The sequence below is a fragment of the Alosa pseudoharengus genome, unplaced genomic scaffold (genome assembly GCF_046254945.1).
Source record: "Alosa pseudoharengus isolate Yale_2024_CS ecotype anadromous, Long Island Sound unplaced genomic scaffold, YU_APseudo_1.1 YU_APseudo_1.1_scf_19, whole genome shotgun sequence".
Lineage (NCBI taxonomy): Eukaryota > Metazoa > Chordata > Actinopteri > Clupeiformes > Clupeidae > Alosa > Alosa pseudoharengus.
The window spans coordinates 37,175,744-37,198,313 of record NW_027468657.1 but is presented as its reverse complement, the minus strand read 5'-3'; the positions used below and the strand labels follow the sequence as shown (position 1 = coordinate 37,198,313).

Sequence of the window (22,570 nt, the reverse complement as noted above, 5' to 3'; positions counted from 1 at the left end):
ATGTGTTGTCGTGTCAACTGGGAGAAACGGGGTTTTAGGTTCTCAAACGTCACATTACGCGCCAGAAAATGCTTAACGCCATGTGAGTGCCCTATGTTTACAGTTTGTTTGGCTACTGATTATGGATGCTATTAGGGTGGTACACATTTTTACGTTTGTGCAAACGCTTTAGGCCTGTTTGCATTGGCAAATATAATTCAAAAGAGAAATAGGAAGTGATTTGTTTCTGTTGTTGCTAATTTCGGGATTCTGATTGGCTAACGTGGGATTGAGCTTCTCCTTACACTGCCACCGACAGGTTTGGCATGCTCTTGACGGCATATATACACGGGGAAACTTCTCTGAAAACTGACAGGTGTGCATGATGTTATTTTTGAAAACGGAGAGGGTGAAATGTCCGTTTATGAAAATAGCCAGCCATGTATAAATGTAGCCTCAGATTTGGGCCTGCGAAAAGACATTGGTTTAGAGACGGACTGTTATTCTCATGTGAAGACGCATCAAATACCACACGCACTTTGGTTGTAGCTCTTTCTTCCTTCACTACAGCGTGATGGGGCATATAGTAAATTGGACCTACTGCATTGGCTGAATTCTCACTGGTCACTTCTTCAATGATTCCTTATGCTAGCATGTTAGCATGCTAGTTAGCATTTTTAGCAAAACTGCTAAAAATTATTAGCTAAGTTAGCTAAGTAACATGGTTAGCGTAGTTAGCATGCTAACATGTTAGCATGCTAGTTAACATTTTTAGCAAAACTGCTAAAAATGATTAGCTAGGTTAACTAAGCAACATGGTTAGCATAGTTAACATGCTAGTTAGCATAGTTAGCATAACTGCTAAAATTATTAGCTAAGTTAGCTAAGTAACATGGTTAACATAGTTAGCATGCTAACATTGTTAGCATAGTTAGCATGTTTAGTAAAACTGCTAGAAAATGTTAGTTAAGTTAGCTAAGTAACATGGTTAGCATGCTAGCACTACATTAAAACATTAGCTAAGTAGCATGGTTAGCATAGTTAAAAATCTTAGCATAACTGCTAGCAAACATTAAAGCCATTCCAACTTTCAGTTATCGTCAAATATCTACCTATACACAGCCATTAAACTATTTGAATATCAACATTCATTCAACTTTCTGTCTGTCAACAACTTTTAAACTATTTACCTTCAACTTTTAAACGGTCTACTTTTAAACTATCATTAAACTATCTATTAAACTAGCTGTCTATCAACAACTTTTAAACTATCTACTGTCTATCAACAACTTTAAAACTATCTACATTCAGCTTTTAAACAGTCTACTTTTAAACTATCAACTTTTATTAAGCTATGCAACCACCATGTCTATCCTAGCATCACCGTAGTAACCATCTCTGTATTATCTGTTTTAACTATACATGATATTTTACATCACAACTTTAGCATTTTCATGCACTGGTAATTCCTTGGAATTGCATTTCTAGTTATTTTTCTTCTTCTAACGCACTTAATGCACCTCCGTGAAGCTGGCCCCCCATGTTACTCAAAAATGATTAAAAACACTGCTATTCGTTTGTGCTACGTTTGTGCCGGTTTGTGCCGTAAAAATTATCGTTTGTGCTGTTAAGGGTTTTAAGTAATTAAACTTTACATTTTTCTGACCAGTGACGTCACTCAGCCCCCCATACTTGTCCAAATTTCCCCAAAATAGTCTCAATCGTTTGTGCTACGTTTGTGCTCGTTTGTGCCGTTAAAAGTAACATTTGTGCTACTATGTTTTTTAAGATATTCCACGTTATTTGTTACACGTGTGACGTCACTCAGCCCCCCATCAATGTCGAAATCTTTCCAAAATGGTCTCAATCGTTTGTGCTAGGTTTGTGCTGATTTGTGCCGTTAAAATAAACATTTGTGCTACTATGTTATTATGGTTTATTTATTACTCGCGTGACGTCACCAGCCCCTCGTCAATGTCCAAAACTCACCAAAATTGTCTCAATCGTTTGTGCTATGTTTGTGCTGATTTGTGCCGTTAAAAATAACATTTGTGTAGCTATGTTTTTAAAGTTATCACGCTTTGTTACAGGTGTGACGTCATCCAGCCCCTTATCAGTGTCCAAATCTCCTCAAAATAGTTGTGATGGCTTTGGCTACGTGCGTGTTGATTTGTGCCATTTAAAGAAACGTGTGTGTACTATGCAGAAGTTGCTCAGCAGTTGTAGCGTAGGCCTATGCTAGACATCACCCAGCAGCACCCCCCCCCCCCGCCTTATCAATGCCCAATCGTAGTCCTAATCGTTTGTGCTGATTGCGCTGTTAAAAAAAGAAACAAAAGGAAAAAAGAAACATTTGTGTTGTTTACAAAGCTATATCGTGCTGACCTTAACCGAGAAAAGAAAAGACGTGCTACTATTTACGTGGCTGTTTGTGCTGCCAAAGGTTCTATAGTAGCCTACACCAGCTGCTTGTGCATAACGTCAGAATTACTGCAACCACTACCAGAATAAACCTGCAGGCCATTACTCAGCTGTGGAGAAACACCACTTCATTCTCCGGCCAGTAGCGTCTGCAGGTGTGCACAGCAGTGTGCGTAGGCCTACTATCACGCAGCTACGGAGTAGGCTACGAGAGACTTACGAGAGATAATTTCCCATGTGTGTGTATATTCACTCCAAGTTAGCCTACCATAACTCATCACTGCACTGTAGCCTATATTCTCTAAGATAAACAAATGTATTCTTCAATAACTGTATGAATCAGAATTACAGTGGATTGTGCACACAAGCAGCACTTAGGCTTTGTTGCTGACCCAAGTCTCCAAGGCCACCGTGGATATATGAAACTTTGCAAACAGCAAAGGAAGGAGGCAGCAAAGCTAGGAGTTATTTTAGATGGACAAGAAGGTAGGCTAAATTGGTATGTTTGTCAAAATAATGTTTAAACATTAAAGTCATACGACAGTAGGCTATACTAAAACTAAAGGTACATTTGTAGCCTTTTTAGCACTTTATAAAGTTGACTAAATTATTAGGCTTCTCTTTAGCTATAAACCTAAGAAACAGCTTCCTTGCACTTGTGTTTTCTGCTCAGATCAGGAGAAACATTTGGTAGGCTACAGTTTGGGACGATTTGGCCAGTGTGTGTGAGACTGATGTCATGCGCATAGCAGATAGAACTTGGTAGGCTAATGTAAAAATATAGTTACAGAAAACACATTGATGGGCTGGGCATCACGTGTAATAAACATAGGAGAAATGTCGGCGCAATCAGCACAAACGATTGGGTAGGCTATAGGCCTAGGTTTGGACATTGATGGAGGGGCTGGGTGATGAGCTAGGCTACAATTGCTGGACAAGGCCGCTGGACAATTTACATAGTAGCCTACCCTACAAACGTTTATTTAAATGGCACAAATCAGCGGCGATTTTGAGGAGATTTGGACACTGATGATGGGCTGAATGACGTCACACATGTAACAAAGCGTGTTAACTTAAAAAACATAGCTGCACAAATGTTATTTTTAACGACACAAATCAGCACAAACATAGCACAAACGATTGAGACCATTTTGGTGAGTTTTGGACATTGATGGGGGGCTGGTGACCTCACGCGAGTAAAAAATAAACCATAATAACTTAGAAAACATAGTAGCACAAATGTTTATTTTAACGGCACAAATCAGCACAAACCTAGCACAAACGATTGAGACCATTTTGGAAAGATTTCGACATTGATGGGGGGCTGAGTGACGTCACACGTGTAACAAATAACGTGGAATATCTTAAAAAACATAGTAGCACAAATGTTACTTTTAACGGCACAAATGAGCACAAACGTAGCACAAACGATTGAGACTATTTTGGGGAAATTTGGACAAGTATGGGGGGCTGAGTGACGTCACTTGCCAGAAAAATGTAAAGTTTAATTACTTAAAACCCTTAACAGCACAAACGATAATTTTTACGGCACAAACGTAGCACAAACGAATAGCAGTGTTTTTAATCATTTTTGAGTAACATGGGGGGCCAGCTTCACAGAGGTACTTAATGCAGCTTCAACCGTTTAACGTAGAAACTTCATTCAAACTATGTTGCGTAGGTCTTACTTAGGACATGTGTGCTATGTATTTTTCAGCTTTGTAACTTTTATACTTTTTAAACTATTAATTAAAAACTAATCAAAATTTCCCCATTGACTTAACATTATGATTATGACATCACAATACGGCCGTTAAGCAATTAGAATCCTATGGCAGGTGTTCAGGCCACCTGCAGTCTCAGGCTTTAAGCATACAAACTGGCCCTATTAAGACTACACATCCTGTTCAACTGCTTCCTCCCCCAAAAACTGTTTCAAAATAAAAGTCCTCACTACAATATTTCACTGTTAAACAATTTAACCCTTTAAACTACTGAACTTTTTAACTGTTCAGCCATTGTAACTGTTACTTGTCATCAACTATGACTCCTACCTACTGTAGCTAGTTAGTATGGTTAGCATAGTTAGCATGCTAGTAAGCATTTTTAGCAAAACTATTAAAAATGATTAGCTAAGTTAGCTAAGTAATATGGTTAGCATGCTAGCATGTTAGCATGCTAGTTAGCATTTTTAACAAAACTGCTAAAAATGATTAACTAAGTTAGCTAAGTAATATGGTTAGCATAGTTAGCATGCTAGCATGTTAGCATGCTAGTTAACATTTTTAGCAAAACTGCTAAAAATGATTAGCTAAGCTAACTAAGTAACATAGTTAGCATGCTAGCATGTTAGCATGCTAGTTAGCATTTTTAGCAAAACTGCTAAAAATGATTAGCTAAGTTAGCTAAGTCCCATGGTTAGCATAGTTAGCATTTTAACATTGTTAACATGTTAGTTAGCATAGTAACTTGGTTAACTGCTAGCAAACATTAGAGCCATTCCAACTGTCAGTTATCGTCAACTATCTACCTAAATAATTGAACCATTTAAACTATCCACCTATTTAACTGTTCAGTCATTCCAACTATATTAAACCTCATCTACTTAGCAACCAATATAGTTTGTTTTTACTCTGTATGATATTTTACATCGTATTTTTGCATTTTCATGCACTGTATTTCCTTCAGGAAATGCTTTTCTAGTTAGTTTTTAATATTTTGAAACAATATGGTTTGAACAATTTATCTTAGGCTAGCCTAGGCCTACTCTGATGTTTTGAACAATATGCTACGGGATATGCTCATTAAAACGTTGTACTAGTTTATTTGGAAAATGACACCGTAGATGAGAAAGCAGCACATCCTAGCCCGGTATAAATGTCCATGTCTACTCATCATCAGTGTAATGCATTCGGAGGACGTGATTTCATACATGCGTGAAAATATGAGGTGAGTGAAGTTGATTGTGTAGTTGTAGTACAAGTCATTAATGCGTGTTCATGTTCCGTCTACCTCTCTCCTAGCAACATTGAGACTTACAGGATGTAATACCATACCAAGTCGCGCTTCATATTTTTTTCTTTTTTTTACCATCGCGGAAATATAAACGTTGCGCGAATAACGTCGTGGTGACCATTACAGGACGTCCTCTCAAAGTCTCGTGGACGTCTTTTAGACCTCCCGAACAGAGGTCCGCGGGATGTAAAGGGAACCCTACACAATGTCGAGGAGGTGACGTTCGCCAGGGGACCTTTAGGGGACGTCGCCAGGACTTTATTTTGTTTACTGGGTAGCCCTTCGAGTGTTCAGTCCAACTTTCTTCATCAATTTTAGCTATAACTTTCTATTTTAATATATTACAGAGACTGTAGTTGATGTTTGCAGCTAATAGCTGGATGGGCAACAACTACAGCTTCTGTGTGAACGCTGCTGCTTTGCCTACCGAAGTTTGACTGTATTGGGCCTGCAACTGCCCTCACGTCTCACCAACACAAGTTCCTTTTTTTTGCTGCTGCTACTCTTTTATTTTTTCGCCTGTAGCGCTAGCCTACTGCTTGTATTGTTTGAGTTGCTTTAACGGCGCATATAAAGTGACTATAAAAGCTAGCCAGCTGTACTCCTAGCTGGCTAACCTGTACTAGCAAAAGGTCTGTGACCAGGAGCGCTATTGTTTTGGTCTGTGTGTCGGATGAATGAGAGTCGAGTGATTTATTTCTGTTCAGCTGTTTACCCATCCCCTGTTAGTCGTGTTTTGTCGATTTCTGTCATGTTTTGTCGATTTCTGTCCTGATTTGTCACTGGCAGGAGGCCCTTCTCAGGGCTGTGGATAACCAGTGCCCTTTATTTGTTACTTTATGAACTTTTTGTTATTCTGTGTATTTAGTTTTGTTGGTTTGTGTTTCACTGGCGGGAGGCCATTTTGATAGCTGCTGAGAGCCAGTGTTCAGGTCTCAGCGATTGGTTACTGTCATTTGTTATTTGTTAAGTTTGACTGTGGTGTTGTTAATCCTCCCTGTACTTTTCCTTGTCCCTTCCAGGAGCTGAGTGCCTACGGTGGAGGGGCTGCTGTCTTCGGGTGGTGTGTCTTGTGCGGCGTGCCGCTTTACAACACGGGTGCTGTGTGTTAACCATTTTGTGTGCGTGTGGACACGTGTGCTGTGGTGTGACCTCTCTATACCTCTCCATAGGTAGGCCTCAGCTCCAGTGGACCCCATCCTCCTCCATCCCTTATTGTATGTCAAGTGTGAATGGGAATTGTGTTGATTGTTTGTTTTTATCTTTTATTAATAAATTAATTTTAATGAATGAAACCACATCTCTTGCCACCAGTCAATGAACCTGAGTGCTTTCTGGCTGAATCTGGTACTCATATTTCCCTGGGTGAAATCCCCAGGGTGGCTTAATCGCAATGTCCATGGGTTTATACCCCCTACTAGCCCCATCATGCCACATACACCTTTGTGCAGCCTCTCCTTGTCTCTCAACAAACCTACATGCATGTTTAAAGAAAACATTACCAATCCTGCAATTGTTGGCATAAAAGTCGACTGGCTAAATTGTGCTTAAATGTGCATCATAACCACGCTGTGTTAATTTGTTCAAAACTGTTGCATTCAAGTTAATTCTGCAAACCTACCACCACAAATAGAATTCAATTCTGTGAGAAACACTGTACCATTCTATTTTTAAAGCAGGCCTACCTGCGAGCATGGGCTACAGGTTTTCTACAGGAATAGCATGTTTGAACGGGCACTGCGCTAAAAATGACAAATACACGCAGAGCTATGTAACCCACCCAAATATTTAAGTCCTTTGCCTATTTATTATAATTATATATGTATATGTCCATAGGTTAAAATGATAATAATAATAAAAAAATAAAAAAATATGTATATATATATTATATTACTTTTACTGTTTCCTTTTTTTCATATCCTTTCCTCTCTTTCCTAGCTGGCACGAGAGATACAGTCTGTTCGTTATACTCACGTCACTTGTGGTATATAAACTACTGCGCAGCTGTTGAAGTTGGTAACACTTTATTTTAATGTGTCGCTGTTACAGTGTACCTACCTAATTAGGTACAGTGGTACAACCTGTGTAACAACATGTACTATCAGGTACTATCATTAGGGCCCGAGCACCGAAGGGCGCAAGGCCCTATTGTTTTTGTAAGAATTATTATTATTATTATTAGGGCCCGAGCACCGAAGGGCGCAAGGCCCTATTGTTTTTGTAAGGATTATTATTATTATTATTATTATTATTATTATATTAACTTCACATCAAGTGGTACAGTGAATAGACAGGGATAAAAGCTTGGCACCAGGTGTTGCCCAGGAACTCCATAGCGCCCCCTTACGTCACAGTGACTTGTGGTTGGCATATAGTTTTAGATACACACACCAAATGTGGTGGATGTATGTAACTCCCAAAAACAAACAACTTTTTTATTAACATGCCATTAGCCACACCCACAGGAAGTGAGGTAATTGAGATTTTGTGCGTTGTGGACATGATCAATTTTAACATACTCCTCCTAGACGGTTGATCCGATTCATGTCAAAGTTGGTATACATGAAGCCAAGATGTTTCTGATTCTAAATTGTGAAGCTTTTTTAGATATGTTGTAATTTGACGAAATGGCGAAATTATTAATTTTAATACCCTTCCACATAAACAATAAATGTGTCATAATTCACCATGCATGGCTTGAAATGTTTTAAATTTCACAGGTCATTGAATACCATGTTAATGATAATATTCACATGCCCATAATGCATGTTTGGCATAGTGCCACCAACTGGCAACAGAAAGAATGACAATTATACTGATGGCACATGATCAATTTGAACATACTTCTCCTAGACGGTTTGTCAGATTCATGTGAAATTTGACAAACATTATGCCAAGATGTTGCTGATGTTAAATTGTGAAGGGATTTTTGATAAGTTATATATTTGATATGATTTTAATATCTCACCACATAAACAGGAAATGTGTCATAAATCACAGTGCATTGAATGAATGGTCTGAAACTTCTCAGGTTAATAGATATCATGATTATGATGATATCTAGACACCCAATGGGCCTGCCTGGCATAGCGCCACCACCTGGCCAAGCAGGAAATGTGCCAGAAATGGACAATGCCTTAAGTGATTGATCTGAAACTTTATAAAATATCAGATATCATTATTGTGATGATATTCAAATTCGTAATTCACAGGCCTAGCATAGCGCCACCATCTGGCCTAGCAGGAAATGTGCCAAAAATGCTCTATGCTTTGAATAAATGGTCTGAAACTTCTCAGGTTAATAGATATCATGATTATGATGATATCCAGACACCCAATGGGCCTGCCTGGCATAGCGCCACCACCTGGCCAAGTAGGAAATGTGCCAGAAATGGACAATGCCTTAAGTGATTGATCTGAAACTTTATAAAATATCAGATATCATTATTGTGATGATATTCACATTCGTAATTCACAGGCCTAGCATAGCGCCACCATGTGGCCAAGCAGGAAATGTGCCAGAAATGCTCTATGCTTTGAATAAATGGTCTGAAACTTCTCATGTTAATAGATATTATGATTATGATGATATCCAGACACCCAATGGGCCTGCCTGGCATAGCGCCAACATCTGGTCAAGCAGGAAATGTGCCAGAAATGGACAATGCCTTAAGTGATTGATCTGAAAGTTTACAAAACATTTGGATATCATTATTGTGATGATATTCACATATGTAATTTCCATGCCTAACATAGCGCCACCATCTGGCCAACCAAAAAGTGTATCAGAAATGTTCTTTGCTTAAAATGAATGGTCTGAAATTTCTCAGGTTAATATATATTATGATTACGATGACACCCAATAGGCCTGCCTTGCATTGCGCCCCCACCTGGCCAGGCAAGTACATGTGGCAGAAAATAAAATACAAAAACAAATAGCACACGCTTTAAATATGTACATTTCACAAATGCACCACGTCGGTACTTTGTTGGATTCCGACATGTCACGGGTTGCGGCCCGCAGGTGCTCGGGCCCGCCATTGCCGCTTGCGGCTATATTTAAATATTTAAATATATATTCTATATTTAATTTTTGCTTAAATTGTTGCATAGGGCTTCTTTAAGATATATTATATTATTCTCCAATCTTCTCGCCAGGAGTTGTGTCTGGGTAGCTAGATTGCTAAAGTTAAGCCTAGTGCCCAACGACCGTCCTGTTTTTCATCTGAGCCTGTGGGGAATCCAACGGCTTGTGTCTGCGTCTATCTCTCAACTGCCTGTACTGGAGGGCCAGATATCGCCAACGGCTTGTGTCTGCGGCTCGAGCTTCTACCTCTCAACCGCCTGTCCTGGATATCGCCAAATGGTTTGTGTCTGTGGCTGCAACTCGAGCATCTACCTCTCAACCACCTGTCCTAGAAGGCTCCAAAATCCAGGAGTAACCGAACTACACACAGGAACGCCCAGAACAGAACTTTGAAAGACAGATCTACTCAGTGGCAGATCGCTACTGTTGCAATTCCAGCTGGTCAGCTGGACGAATAATTCCATTTCACATACACTGATTTAATTTAGTTATACTCACATGTTGTTTATATAAGCTGTATATATTTTGTTTTATATAATTTGTTTATTTATTTTAATGGCCATATTTATATGTTATTTTATTTATTCTTATTAATCTATTCATTATTTTCCTTATCTACCTGGATAAATTATATTTTAATATTACCCTATACATCTCTCTCTCTCTTTTATTAATAAAGTCTACATTTTCTTACACCTTAAAACCAGATATATTATCCAATTTATTTGTTTATTATTCAATCAAATTGAAAGACCCTGTAAATTCCTCCCTCTGTGAAATCTACACAGGAAGGGTTACAGTTACATGGCGGAACTTAAAATATGTAGGGGATTTCCTGTGTCGGACGCATAATTCAGTTACGCATCCTCTTCAATCTATGGTCGAAACTAGCAAACTCATTGTTATACACGGAGAGGTAGGTGCTACGTTTGAAACTTATCTGATTACCTGCAAGACTTTTTGTGGTATTTATATCCACCGTAGGCAGTATCTGCGTTCGCATAATTAACTAGTTGATTTTATGATATGCCAGCAGTCGACTAGTAACGTGAAGTTAGTGAATGTAACCAATTTTGAGACGGCTCTCTATGAGCCAAGGCAGCACGCTAACTAAACGTTAACCAACTAAACTTGATTAGCAAATTTAGAAGAATATGGTATGTGGAGAATGATATGATGCGTTAAGCCAGTTTTATAATATCAAACCGTCAGTTTGTTTTCGGTCATAACGATGCCCATAGCAAGTAAGCGTAACACAACGTATTGGCCGGATGCATGATAAGTTAGGCTAACGTTGCGGTTAGCTCAATTGTTGAGTGAGTTGGGTTTGACAGATTGAATCGTGTTTTCGCACACTCCGGTTGTGCGAATCAGTATTCATAATTGGATGCAGTTAGGTAATTTAATGTTCAGGATACGTATTTTCTGTTATCTGGTGTGCAACCGTGTCAGGTCTATAATACTTAACACTATGCAACAATTATTTGCGTGTTAATATCGTAAAGTTTTTCTTTCATTTTTGCGGGGGGTGCAACCCCGGTGTCATACCGGCGTCAAGCAATAGGGTCACGCAAACATCCGGGTATTTTCGGCCGGCGTGTGGTCCGCCATATTGCCGGTGGTGCTACCGCGTTTCGCAGTATAGAAGTGGACTGTTTTGAGAGGTTTAAAACACATTTAACAAGTTTTACTAATAAATGGAAAAATTATTTGAATATGTGTTCATGTCTGGCATACCAGAGTTCTCGCGAGAGAACAATGGAATTGTCTCTGCGAGACACTGGCAATGAGCAATGATGCACGTTACTTTTACCCCTTGCATCCCGGGGAACCAATCAAATCGGCGTATATGCGGGCTAGAGGCGAGCTAAACTGATGACGACAGCGCTGCAACGTTGGAGGTCAGTAAACATTGGTCGTAGTGTTATCCACTTGCTCGAAGTCCAGAATCATTCAGAGTAAACGTTGGTCTAGTGTTATCCAATTGCGTGCAGTGAGATTTTCAAATGCATGCTTGGTGCCGCTCCTCGAGTTGGGCCAATACATTGTTCGTGGCCAGACACTTAATCTTTCTAGATTACCAGGGTCTGGATTTTCCAGGCTACGTCTGGCACCTAGCGGTAGCATTCTAGGTAGCATTTCACATCGCAGAACACCAAAAGAACACTCGGAGGTGTATGCCGTTGCTTCTAAAACTGATCGTTCCGGTCCTTAATTGTGATTGGCTGAATCACGCTCGATGCCGTTGTATGCCATGCCCCTGCACTGTTTGCATATGACTGCCTACTAAGCACAAGCTCCCACCCCTTCCGGTTGGTAAAACCACATGCCTGAGACAATAATGTGAGTAAAAAACAACATGTGTCTTTTTCACACAGTATTTTAGTGGAAGTCTGCACCACCCTACGCACGCACGCCACATAAATCTATACCTTCTTCCTCCATCCCCTCATGGTCTTCAGCATTGTGAGCGCAAGCTCATCAGCAATCGGCTACCTCTTCCTTTTCAGGCTTGCAGAAAGTCTGTGTAGGTCTAGTCATCCTCCATCTGAAACAACAGCAAAATCATACAAATGTAATACCTTTAGTATTTAAAAAAAATAAAATCACAAAACTACAGATGCCTGCGTGCACATACACACACAAGAAAAGGTAGCCTAAACTATTGAAGATTTCTGAGTAACTAATTATTTATAAGGTCATATTTACATATGGGTTTAGCTACCCTAAATCTGATTGCCTGACTGGCATCCAAATAAAGACAGATTACACCTAGTAACTAACTTCACTGCTGAACTGCCATAATGACATTTCTGACAGAATACGTGATTTCACATCATGTTTTCTATAACTACATAGGAGGGTAGATGACAAATAAGGGTGAAACAGCATTTTTTTTTAAAAAGTTATAAATTGCTTGATAATTGTGTGAATTTGTAAAGTTCAAATACTGTTGTTTTTGAAACTGTTAGAGGTTAGCAGATTTTTTTTTCTTATTATGTAATTAATTAAGCTTTTCTCACAGCTCCAGGCAAAATATGTCCTGCGGTGTGACATGACATTACTATAAAAATCAAATATTGAAATATTATTCATTTCAAATACAAATGAGGTATGTTTTAAGTTTAGCAAGTATTCTTAAAGAATGATCATTAAAATTCTGCATATATTTTTTTTCACGGCTGTTTTTCGATTATATTCTTTGCTTGTGCCATCTTTTACCACTCACTCCAGTGGAAATATTGTGTAAAATGAGAAAAAATATTTGAAAATGTTTATTATGTTTTTATATAGTTATATTATGCAATGTTTTCAAATGCATATCATTATTTAAGCTAGTTAACAAAGTAAAAGTCATTTAATTGTGTTTGAAGTGATGTCACACCACAGGACATCCCGTCACACCACAGGACGAAATGAGACACTGTATGAACATTTATGGTGAAATTTATTGAATACTTTTGTAACATACAAATTAATTTGCATCTCTTGAACATTAATGAAAATGCAACATATCAGTACAATTTTATTACTTACTTAGTGTATGAATTTGAACTAAAACATAGTGAACAAGACATAGGCCTACTCAATAATTAACATTTTGGAGGCGTCAAATCAGACCCAGTCATAAAGACCTTTCATTTATATTTTTAACTTGAAAGACTAAACAAATATCTTGTTTCTCAGTAGAAAAAGTCATTCCATCATGCTAAAATAATTAAAAGCATGTTAAAATCATCAATTCAGCTCTTTGAACAAAGATTCCAGTGAACAAGAGAAATTTCACAAACAAAATATCAGACCATAAATATGACATGCTGTTAGAGCCAATATTTAAAAAAAAAAAAAAGATGTAGAAATTATTTCATAGGAGAAATGGCAAACTTATGCATGGAACATGAGCCAGTCTATGTTCGTTAACTTCGGAACTCGACCATCGGGCTCAGGCTCTGAAATCTTACCAATTATGGGGCCGTCTACACCACGCCTTTTTTTTTTTAAACCGGAGAGTTTTTGTTATCGGTTACGCCGTGCGTGTACACGATGCTGGCAGTTTAGGAGACTGTAACCGATCGTTTTTGTAACCGGCTTCCGAAGTGGGAATTTCATGTCACTCCCCGAGTAGTAAATGGTATCTTCTTTGTCAGGCCACTGGAAGGCATTCTTGTTTCCACGTTGAACCAGAGACTTTCTAATGAGGAGACACAGCACTCAAAAAATCCTCCATAGAAATGCATGGGGCTAGTTTGTAACGCCGTTACTACACATATCCCATCCCTTCCGCGGCAAAACGTCGACATGTGAACCCAATCATGTGGTGTGTTGTGATGTGAATACATTGAGCCAATCATGTGTTGTGATCTCGCCGCTGGAGCAGGGTTGGTGTCGTGAAGCCTTGTGCATGCGCATTTCTGCCGAAATAGATGCCCGACAAGAGCCCAAAAATTGTTGCAATATGGAGGGACTTTCCTAAAAGGACTTTGGTTGATCCATATAGTTCGCCTGTATTTCCTCCTATTCAACACTTGGCCCACATATCGCCTCTCGTCATATTTTACTATGATGAACTTTCCCACTTCAAACACTTTGGGGGCAGCCGTGGCCTACTGGTTAGCGCTGGTTCGAACCCCGACCAGTAGGCACGGCTGAAGTGCTCTTGAGCAAGGCACCTAACCCCTCACTGCTCCCCGAGCGCCGCTGTTGTTGCAGGTAGCTCACTGCGCAGGGATTAGTGTGTGTTTCACCTCACTGTGTACTGAGTGTGTTTCACTAATTCACAGATTGGGATAAATGCAGAGACCAAATTTCCCTCACGGGATCAAAATGGTATATATACTTATACTTATACACTTGGTCTTGTTCACTTTTTTGCTGTCAACTTGGGTTGACAACCCTTTTGGAGGGGACTTGGAATTGGGGAAAGAGAACCATGAGCAAGTTCTTCGGGTGATGGGGGAGTAATATCCAAAATGGCTGCCAGATCCTTCTTATTCTTCCTGTTCCTTTGTCTTATTCCATTCCCCACAAGGCTTTGCTCTCTTATGTTTTGGGAGGCTGGTTACATTTCATGGTTGAATTTCTCCTTTAGCTTTCTTTTCTTGATATCTGTTGATGGAACAGAGACAGCTGTTACATGTTTTCTATACAATTGTATGTCTTAGAGAATGTTTCACCAACTCAATTTCCCTATTATAAACTTATTTTAAACTATTTTCTCCTTCTCTCCCTCCTCATGCCTGGATTCATCCTGTGCTAACCTTTCCCGGTACCCTCTTGTCCTTTCTTTGCTCATGCCTAAAAACTGACAATAATCACTTTAAAAACAATGATCAGTGACTGTTAACATAAACATACGACAAACAAATGAACAGATATATTATACATATATTAAACATAAATATATAAGTATATTATGTATAACGAAGACAGATATATATTTATGTATAATATATGTATAATATAGGTATATTATAAATAATATTTACAATATTTGTTTAATATGTATATAGAGACAGAGATATATTTATATTTATGTATAATATTGCAAACATAACAGACGAGAATCTAGCTAGACATCTGACTTAATTATGTCACACTACAGGACGGACTGTCACACCACAGGACTTTCCACCTTTGCAGCCATTTTGAGTCATTAGTATACAAGACTGACCTTGGGCATTACAGTAACTGAATACATTCATTGTTTTAAACCTGAATATAATTCTTTTTAAAAAATATTTTTCTTTTTTCTCGAACTAGATCAGTCACACCACAGGACTATCAAAAATGGACACGTTCATGGTCTGACAGGAATGATGAAATTTATCAAATGAATAAGAGATTAACACTCACCTTTTAAACTTCTTAGCACATCCAAACATCTGAGGGACTTCCTGGTTGGTGGCTTGACTAAAGGACCCCTATGGCTGTCCATGTAACTGGCAGTACAAAAATCTAATATCCTATGTCACACTGCAGGACAGCATTTGTGTTTCAAAACTAAATGAACTGTAAATATTATTTTAGTACTTTTTAGCATTTTGAAAACTTAAGTTAATTAAGTAGATAACTACAAAATAATGCCAAGGCATTTATTAGCTGCTCCGGCCATATCTGCTTTATTTTAATAATATTTACATTTGATGAGTCATCCATGTTAGTCACACCGCAGGACATTTTGCTATTCACCTTGAAATATGAAAAACACCAAATACATTTTACGTCCCAAAATAATCATATTGAAATAAAATGATGCTCTATGCCCCACTGGCATGTGTTGTTTTAGTTGAGAAATGCAGTTTAGTAAACATTTACACCTAATTACAGAAAAAAACAGGCGTCACGTCATCTGCCCAGGAGCAGAATAGCTATCATCTATTTCAAGCCATGACATCTTAGAAAATGTTGAGACAAACACATTTGATTTGTCATTTAAGCTTAGAAGTTAGCAATAGTTCACTACAAAAGATTGCAATCGTTGCAAAGATTGCAATTATGCTAAATCCTTTTGCTGCATGTATGATGATCAGTCAGTCTTATGTGTGTATAATTTACTTGATCCGTTTATTTTCTCTAAATAAGATTTATTGATGTGTAGTATGTTGTTCATGTTGCAATTATTATTTGGAGCAATTCAACGATGAACCATAAACTGTGTGTTTAGATTGGATATGTGCAGCAAACAAGTGACTCTTACTCTTACATTGACTTCCATTATATTAAAAGAGCACCACATGTGGTGCAAAGTGGTACTGCAGATCCAGTACAAATTTAGTGGATTTATAGATAATATTTAAAAAAAATCTTATCTCAATAAAGAAACTCTGCAACAAGCCCACATTTTGGACAGATGATCCTCACATACAGAATGATAAAATTAAAAAATCCTGTTAACTGTCCATGTGGTGAAATGAAAAGATGAAAAAAGGCTTTTTGAAAATCAAGCCCAATTTAAAAAAATGCTCTGACAATATGATCAAATACAACCAAAGTTAATGCATGGACATGACCTTATAATCCATATAAGTGGGAAAAAAGCTGATGAATTTGTGTCACATACGTTTTGAATGAGAAGCCCTCAAAGGTGATGTCTTCACATAATGAATTTATAGCCATTTTCAGAGCTTTGCAGAGGGGAAACTACACAAGATACTTCTGATCCGATTGGATTTTTTTAATTCAACAGGAAAATGTACTTATATTCACATAGTTTCACTAATGTGTGTGAAATACCAAAAAAGCCAATAATGTTGGAAGTTGAACAAAAAGGATTGTTCACCACGATGCTTAAAATTTGAAGTTTCAAAGGGCTGTAGTTTTGCAACGATTTTTTGGAGAGGGTCAACTGTCAGCCACTGGGTGATTTGACACGGAACGACCCTTTAATATTTAGAGGACAATCATTATTCGTGGTGTCTATCTAAAGTATAAGTATACTCTTGATCCCGTGAGGGAAAGCTTTACCTATATGCTAAAATATACAATGACAGAGGAAGCCTAGAGACGAGTCCATAGCAATCAGTTCATGTGTTGAATTTGTTATTACCCAGTGTGCTTTGTTGAATGGTCTCAATGTTTTTTTTTTTTTTATTTCATGTGAATACTAGAGGATAACTTAGTATCTGAAGTAATGTTATGCAGGAAGTGTGCATTTAGTTTCCATGCTTATTGTGTTTCCACAACAATGTTAGTGAGTAAATCTACTGAAATGGCCACCATGTTGGTGGAGTGTGATGTGTAAGACCAGAAAGCAGAGGTTGGTTAAAGAAAGTTATCACAGTATGTCTTCATTGCGCAAAGCAGCGCGGGTGGAAGACTTCGATAATTGGCAGGGGAGGGTCATGTCTTTTTTGCAAATTCTGTAGGAGGGTCATTGAAAAAAAAATTGCAGGCAAGGGAGGGTCATGTAACTTTTGACCGAAGCACTCAAAATCCCTCCGGTGGCCCCTTAAATAAATAACGAACAGTCCCATATGTCATATGTTTCTATTTCATATATTTTGGAATTCATAAGTGTGGTGTGTAGGTCTAATTGAGTGCACATTGGTGGTGTGTGTTATTGAGGGCCTGTCACTTTGTGAGGGTAATTAGCCCTCAGGTCCCGCAACTCTAGCCATCATAATGCAAGAAATTCTCGCAGACATTTTACAGCGCTGTGTGATAACGTTAATCTAATAATTGAGCGGCGTGAATGTGGGACTGTTGACTAGAGCTGTCCCAAACTATTATTTTATAAACGATTAAGGCGAGACACGGCAGGTGAAAATATTGTTTTTTCAAGCACTGGTCAATTTCGAGATTTTGGGCTAATTTGCTAACTTAGCATGTATTCTTTCACACTACTACAACAACAAAGTCAGATTTACACATTTAGGTGTTTATTTCATTACATTTTGTCTACTCATGCCTGTATATTTCTCCTAAATTTACCAAAAGTTAGCCTTCTAACGTTTTATGCTATACCGCCACCGTGATACGAAACATATCATGTGTAGTACTGTTGGAAAGCTCTGTTTTTCATGCATGACGTTCTGCAATCCAAATATGGACACACTATCCGCAACCAATCGCGAAAGTTCAAAGGCGAGTCTAGGCTGAGAACGGAATCTCATTGGCTGTGTTCCAAGGCTGTTTTCTCAAATTGAGTTTTTCTCATTCCAGTAGAAACATCTCAGCCTATGTAGCTATGTACACCAAACTTTCCAGTTATACACTTAGCAGTATTCTGAAGATATTTACAGAGGGATTTGTTAATACATTATTCCTGGCCTGATTTTATGTGACATTTTAATAAAAATAAATATGGCAAAAATCGATGTTTTAAGGCTATGGACAGTATATTTTGATTTCCTAGGTAATCAAAGCAGATATCCTGAAATCCCTCTAATTTTATTTTCATCTTGTGTGTAAACAAAATGAGAATTATTTTGTACCTGGCTTTATCATATGTTCAGATCTATCTACCGAAAATATATGCAAAATTGCGCATACTTAATGAGAATGCCTAATTTGCATAATTAAACATTCGAATTTCAAAAACTTGTAATACATTTTTTGTTCATACTTGTGTAAGTAATCAACTGAGGAAGTTTCATGGTGATGTCTATTATTTAAAAAAAATTAGCCTATTCACTAGAGATGCACGGATAGATCGGCTGGTGACCGGAATTGGCAGATTTTCACGTGATCGGCCATGACCGGCGACCGGAAATTAGCTCTTATCTCAGCAACGTTTTGATGTATGATATCCAAACTTGATACAGGGACTTAGTAGCTGATTGTGAGGACATGCAAGGAAAGTGGTCTCATTTGGCCTCTAGGGGTGCTGTAATAAAGAAAGTGAGCTCACATCTCATCAACTCTTTGGTGTATGAAGTCCAAACTTGGTAGAGGGACATGGTAGCTGATTGTGAGAACGTACAAGGACATTGTTACAGTGCCCCTAGAGGCCAAATTACACCAAAGTAAATTATCTTATTTATCAGATTATCCAATTGCCATCAAACTTGCTGTGACTGCTTGCTCATGCCATGGCAACGCCATTCCTTCTAGCGCTCTGCTAGGCCCCCACATTGCTGCTTGCAGCTATATTTATAAGATAAGATAAGAAGACTTTATTGATCCCACAGCTGGGAAATTCACTTGTCACAACAGCCCAGTAGTATTTAAATTATTATTGTTATTATCATTATTATTATTATTATTATTATAATTTTTAAAACAAAACAATAAAACAATCCCTGTCAGTTCCATGCAGTTTTCAACAGCTATCAGAAAGCAGTGTTTCCCATACATTGACTTATTTGTGGCGGCCCACCACAATATCAACATTGACCACCACACAATGATTTTCCTGGTTGTACTAAATTCTGCTTAAATCTGGTTAGAATCATAACCACACTGCATTAATTTGTTAAAATCTGTTGCATTCAAGATAATTCTGCAAACCTACCACCACAAATAGAATTCAATTCTGTGGGAAACACTGGGAAGAGAGGTAATGCATCACTAGACTGTTCCATAAACATACAGTAGCTGAAGGTCTGTGGCTAAAGCAGTCCTAATGATTTTTTTTTTTTTTTTTAATTCTTCGGAACCTTTAGTATTCTTGTGATGCTAATTAAAGCTGCAGTTGGCAAGTCTGACAGATTGAGGGGACTTGGCCAAAATGTTGAATGTTTACAACTCTCATGCCCCTCCCACACTACCACCGAGCACCCTCTTGTCGAGTTTGTGCTCATCAGTGCGCACCAGACTGCACCAGACTGTGATTGACAGTGGAAGAATGATCATCTATGAATAAATCATTAAATTTCTTGTTGCTGTGCCTTTATTTATCTTGCCAGATGTAGTAACCGTTTTAGAAAAGCAATAAGCCCGAGTCTGTACGCTACACTGATTTTGGAACGGCTACAGCCCTTAGCTGTTCTAAAATACGGCCTATCGGGGCTTACATTTCTCAAATGTATTCATGGATATTATGCTTGTTGGACATTTCATCACAATGTATATTTTGCTCTTTCCCAGTGAACAACCTTAAACATGTTTCTGACAAGGTCCGAGTATGATAGGTAAGTTATGGAATCTTTTACTGAATTCCTTCATGAGTGACATCTTAAGGCATCATGCTTAAGGCTACTTTGGGTTACACATTTGGAATGTTTAATGAATCTAGAATATATGAAATTCACTTTTTGAAATAAATTCTGCAAATAATTTTGATATGCACTTGTAGGCTAGCACATTTTAAACTATATCATTTTTTTTATTGGGAATATTCTAATTTCCAATGACTTCTAAATGAGGCTATACAAGGGTTTTTCATATTTGGTATTTAGTTCACAAAATAATCAATTATTGTGTCTTTTCAGAGGAGTGAACACTTTCTCTCCAGAGGGACGGTTGTTTCAAGTGGAGTATGCCATTGAGGCCATTAAGGTAAGCATCTTATCTTTTCACATAGAACAGTCCCATTATGTAATTCTCTTGAAAGTACATAGCCTGGAAACCAAACTCTCTGACTTCGCAGAGAGTCTGGCCTAGATCCATAGGCAAACGTTTATTTCCGGGTGGGAGGGCACAGTTTGAGGTTTAAAATCATTGGAGTTCCTTTGAACCACTTTGAACCAATCACTTACAACCGGCGTTTCGTCATACAGTCTCTGCATCACGCCCATAACAAGCAAGCGTGCATCTTATCAGCAAACAGTCACACGTTTCATCTCCATAACTCTCGCCAAAATGCATCATGTGGTGTTTTGTCAATGTACCCAAGTCAAACTTTCATATAAATGCATAAGTACGTCCAAAGCGCAAATTTTTTAAGCTTGTATGATCGTTTTCGGGTGAAATGACCTTTTGAATAGGAATCCTATAGGGCCACTACTTTTTTGATACAATTGCGTCAACATTGCTATTTTTCAAACACTAAGAAGGCTCGACACAACATAAGCGCTTTCAGATATAACCTCCGGAGTATATGAGGAGGTTTGTCAAACGGAGGTCCTACCCTTCGGATGATTCAGATATGATGCTAAACTGCGGACCTAATACTGACCTTACACGGACGTATGTGTGAACGACATACACGCACATTAGAACCTCCGTGTGGTTGTCGAGTGAGGGGTGGGGGCTTGTAGAGTTCACAGACATGACGCAGCCTGTCACAGATGCTTTTTGTTTACAAAATGTAGCCTATGCATTATGTAGGCTAAAGAAGAGAAATCTATTGCATAGGCTAATACTTGAAGTAGGCTAGTCACGTAAGTGCCCACTTGAAATTGACCTAGCCTACAGTATTTGTATGTGTGCTTCAAATAAACACATTAATCTGTTTTCAACTGTTATGTACCAGAATTAGCTATAGAACCCCAAATCTGGTTTGCGTTGGAGAGAGAGAGCATGCACAAACTTTATGGTAGGCTACCAGCCAATTCAGTAGGCTAACTCAAGCCTTCAAGTTCATACAACGTTTTTAAGCAACAAACAAAATACTAACATTAATAACAGTGAAGTTGTTCGTTTTTTCATGGTTTATTTTTTTCCAAAAGCATCCTCTCCCCATGTGTAGCATTTACATCAGCGAGCTCAGCAGGTCATGAAGGCTATCAATGAACAGAAAACCGTGTTGGCTAACAATTTATTAAATACTCCTGTTATTGTCGTCAACGACGTCGCTAGGCTACTGCCTTTTCAGCGCCTTCTGCTTATGATGATTCAGTCTTCTGAATTCGTTTGTCCTTGCCATGCAGTTGTAGGCTAACGTGTCTCTAACGTTCTCTTCAGGTGTTCTATCAAAATGTTGTATGCCCTCATGGACAGTTGATGTCTGCATATTTCTTGGACAGCACTATGCCACTCCATCATAACACTGGCATTTAAGTCAGATCTAACCACATGGACGCACGAAAGAAACGTCACCAACACGCCCTCTCACTAGGTGTGATTTTAACCGCATGTTCTACTCCTCGTTCAGACACAGCACATTTACATAATGTCCAGAGGAAATACTAGGTCGGGGGTAGTATAAACACCGGGTGAATTCGGACTTCCATATGACCGGTTATGTCGTTCAGATATACGGCCCCACCGTTTAACATCGGCAGTACCTCCGGTCTTACACGTATGTCTGAAAGCGCTTCATGAAACTTTGATCGAAGTATCATCAGTGTTTCTACACATGAACTCGAGCATTGAGAACATTGTTGGTGTACACAGAGTTTTTGAACAACTCGCTTGTTTTTTCTGCTCGCTGCCATCTTGCAAGAAGTGAGTTGTCCAAAATCTTTCTTTTTAGTAAACTATGTGTACACGAACAATGTTCTCAATGCTCGAGTTCATGTGTTGAGACACTGATGATGCTTCGATCAAAGTTTAATGGTATGTCGAGCCTCCTTAGTGTTTGAAAAATAGCGATTTTGACGCGACCATGTAGCCTACTAAACTAAAGTTTGACTTGGGTACGTTCGTATTTCAAGTGACAAAATTAAGGTATGACAAAGCTGACGATATAACATCATACTCGACTGCGACTTCGTTCGTGACACTCCTGTTATTAGGCTAAACTAG

General features: G+C 38.5%; 1 protein-coding gene across 1 annotated transcript in view; it reads left to right on the top strand.

Moving 5' to 3' along the window:
• The first annotated feature begins 10,346 nt into the window (after positions 1-10,346).
• The window catches only part of psma5 (proteasome 20S subunit alpha 5), a 33,804-nt gene continuing 21,580 nt past the window's right edge, over positions 10,347-22,570 (top strand). The window contains exons 1-3 of the mRNA XM_076292649.1: positions 10,347-10,418; positions 20,030-20,073; positions 20,374-20,440. Of these exons, the coding sequence (XP_076148764.1) occupies positions 20,045-20,073; positions 20,374-20,440 (96 nt within the window). The 5' untranslated portion in view covers positions 10,347-10,418; positions 20,030-20,044. The remainder of the gene's footprint in view (positions 10,419-20,029; positions 20,074-20,373; positions 20,441-22,570) is intronic.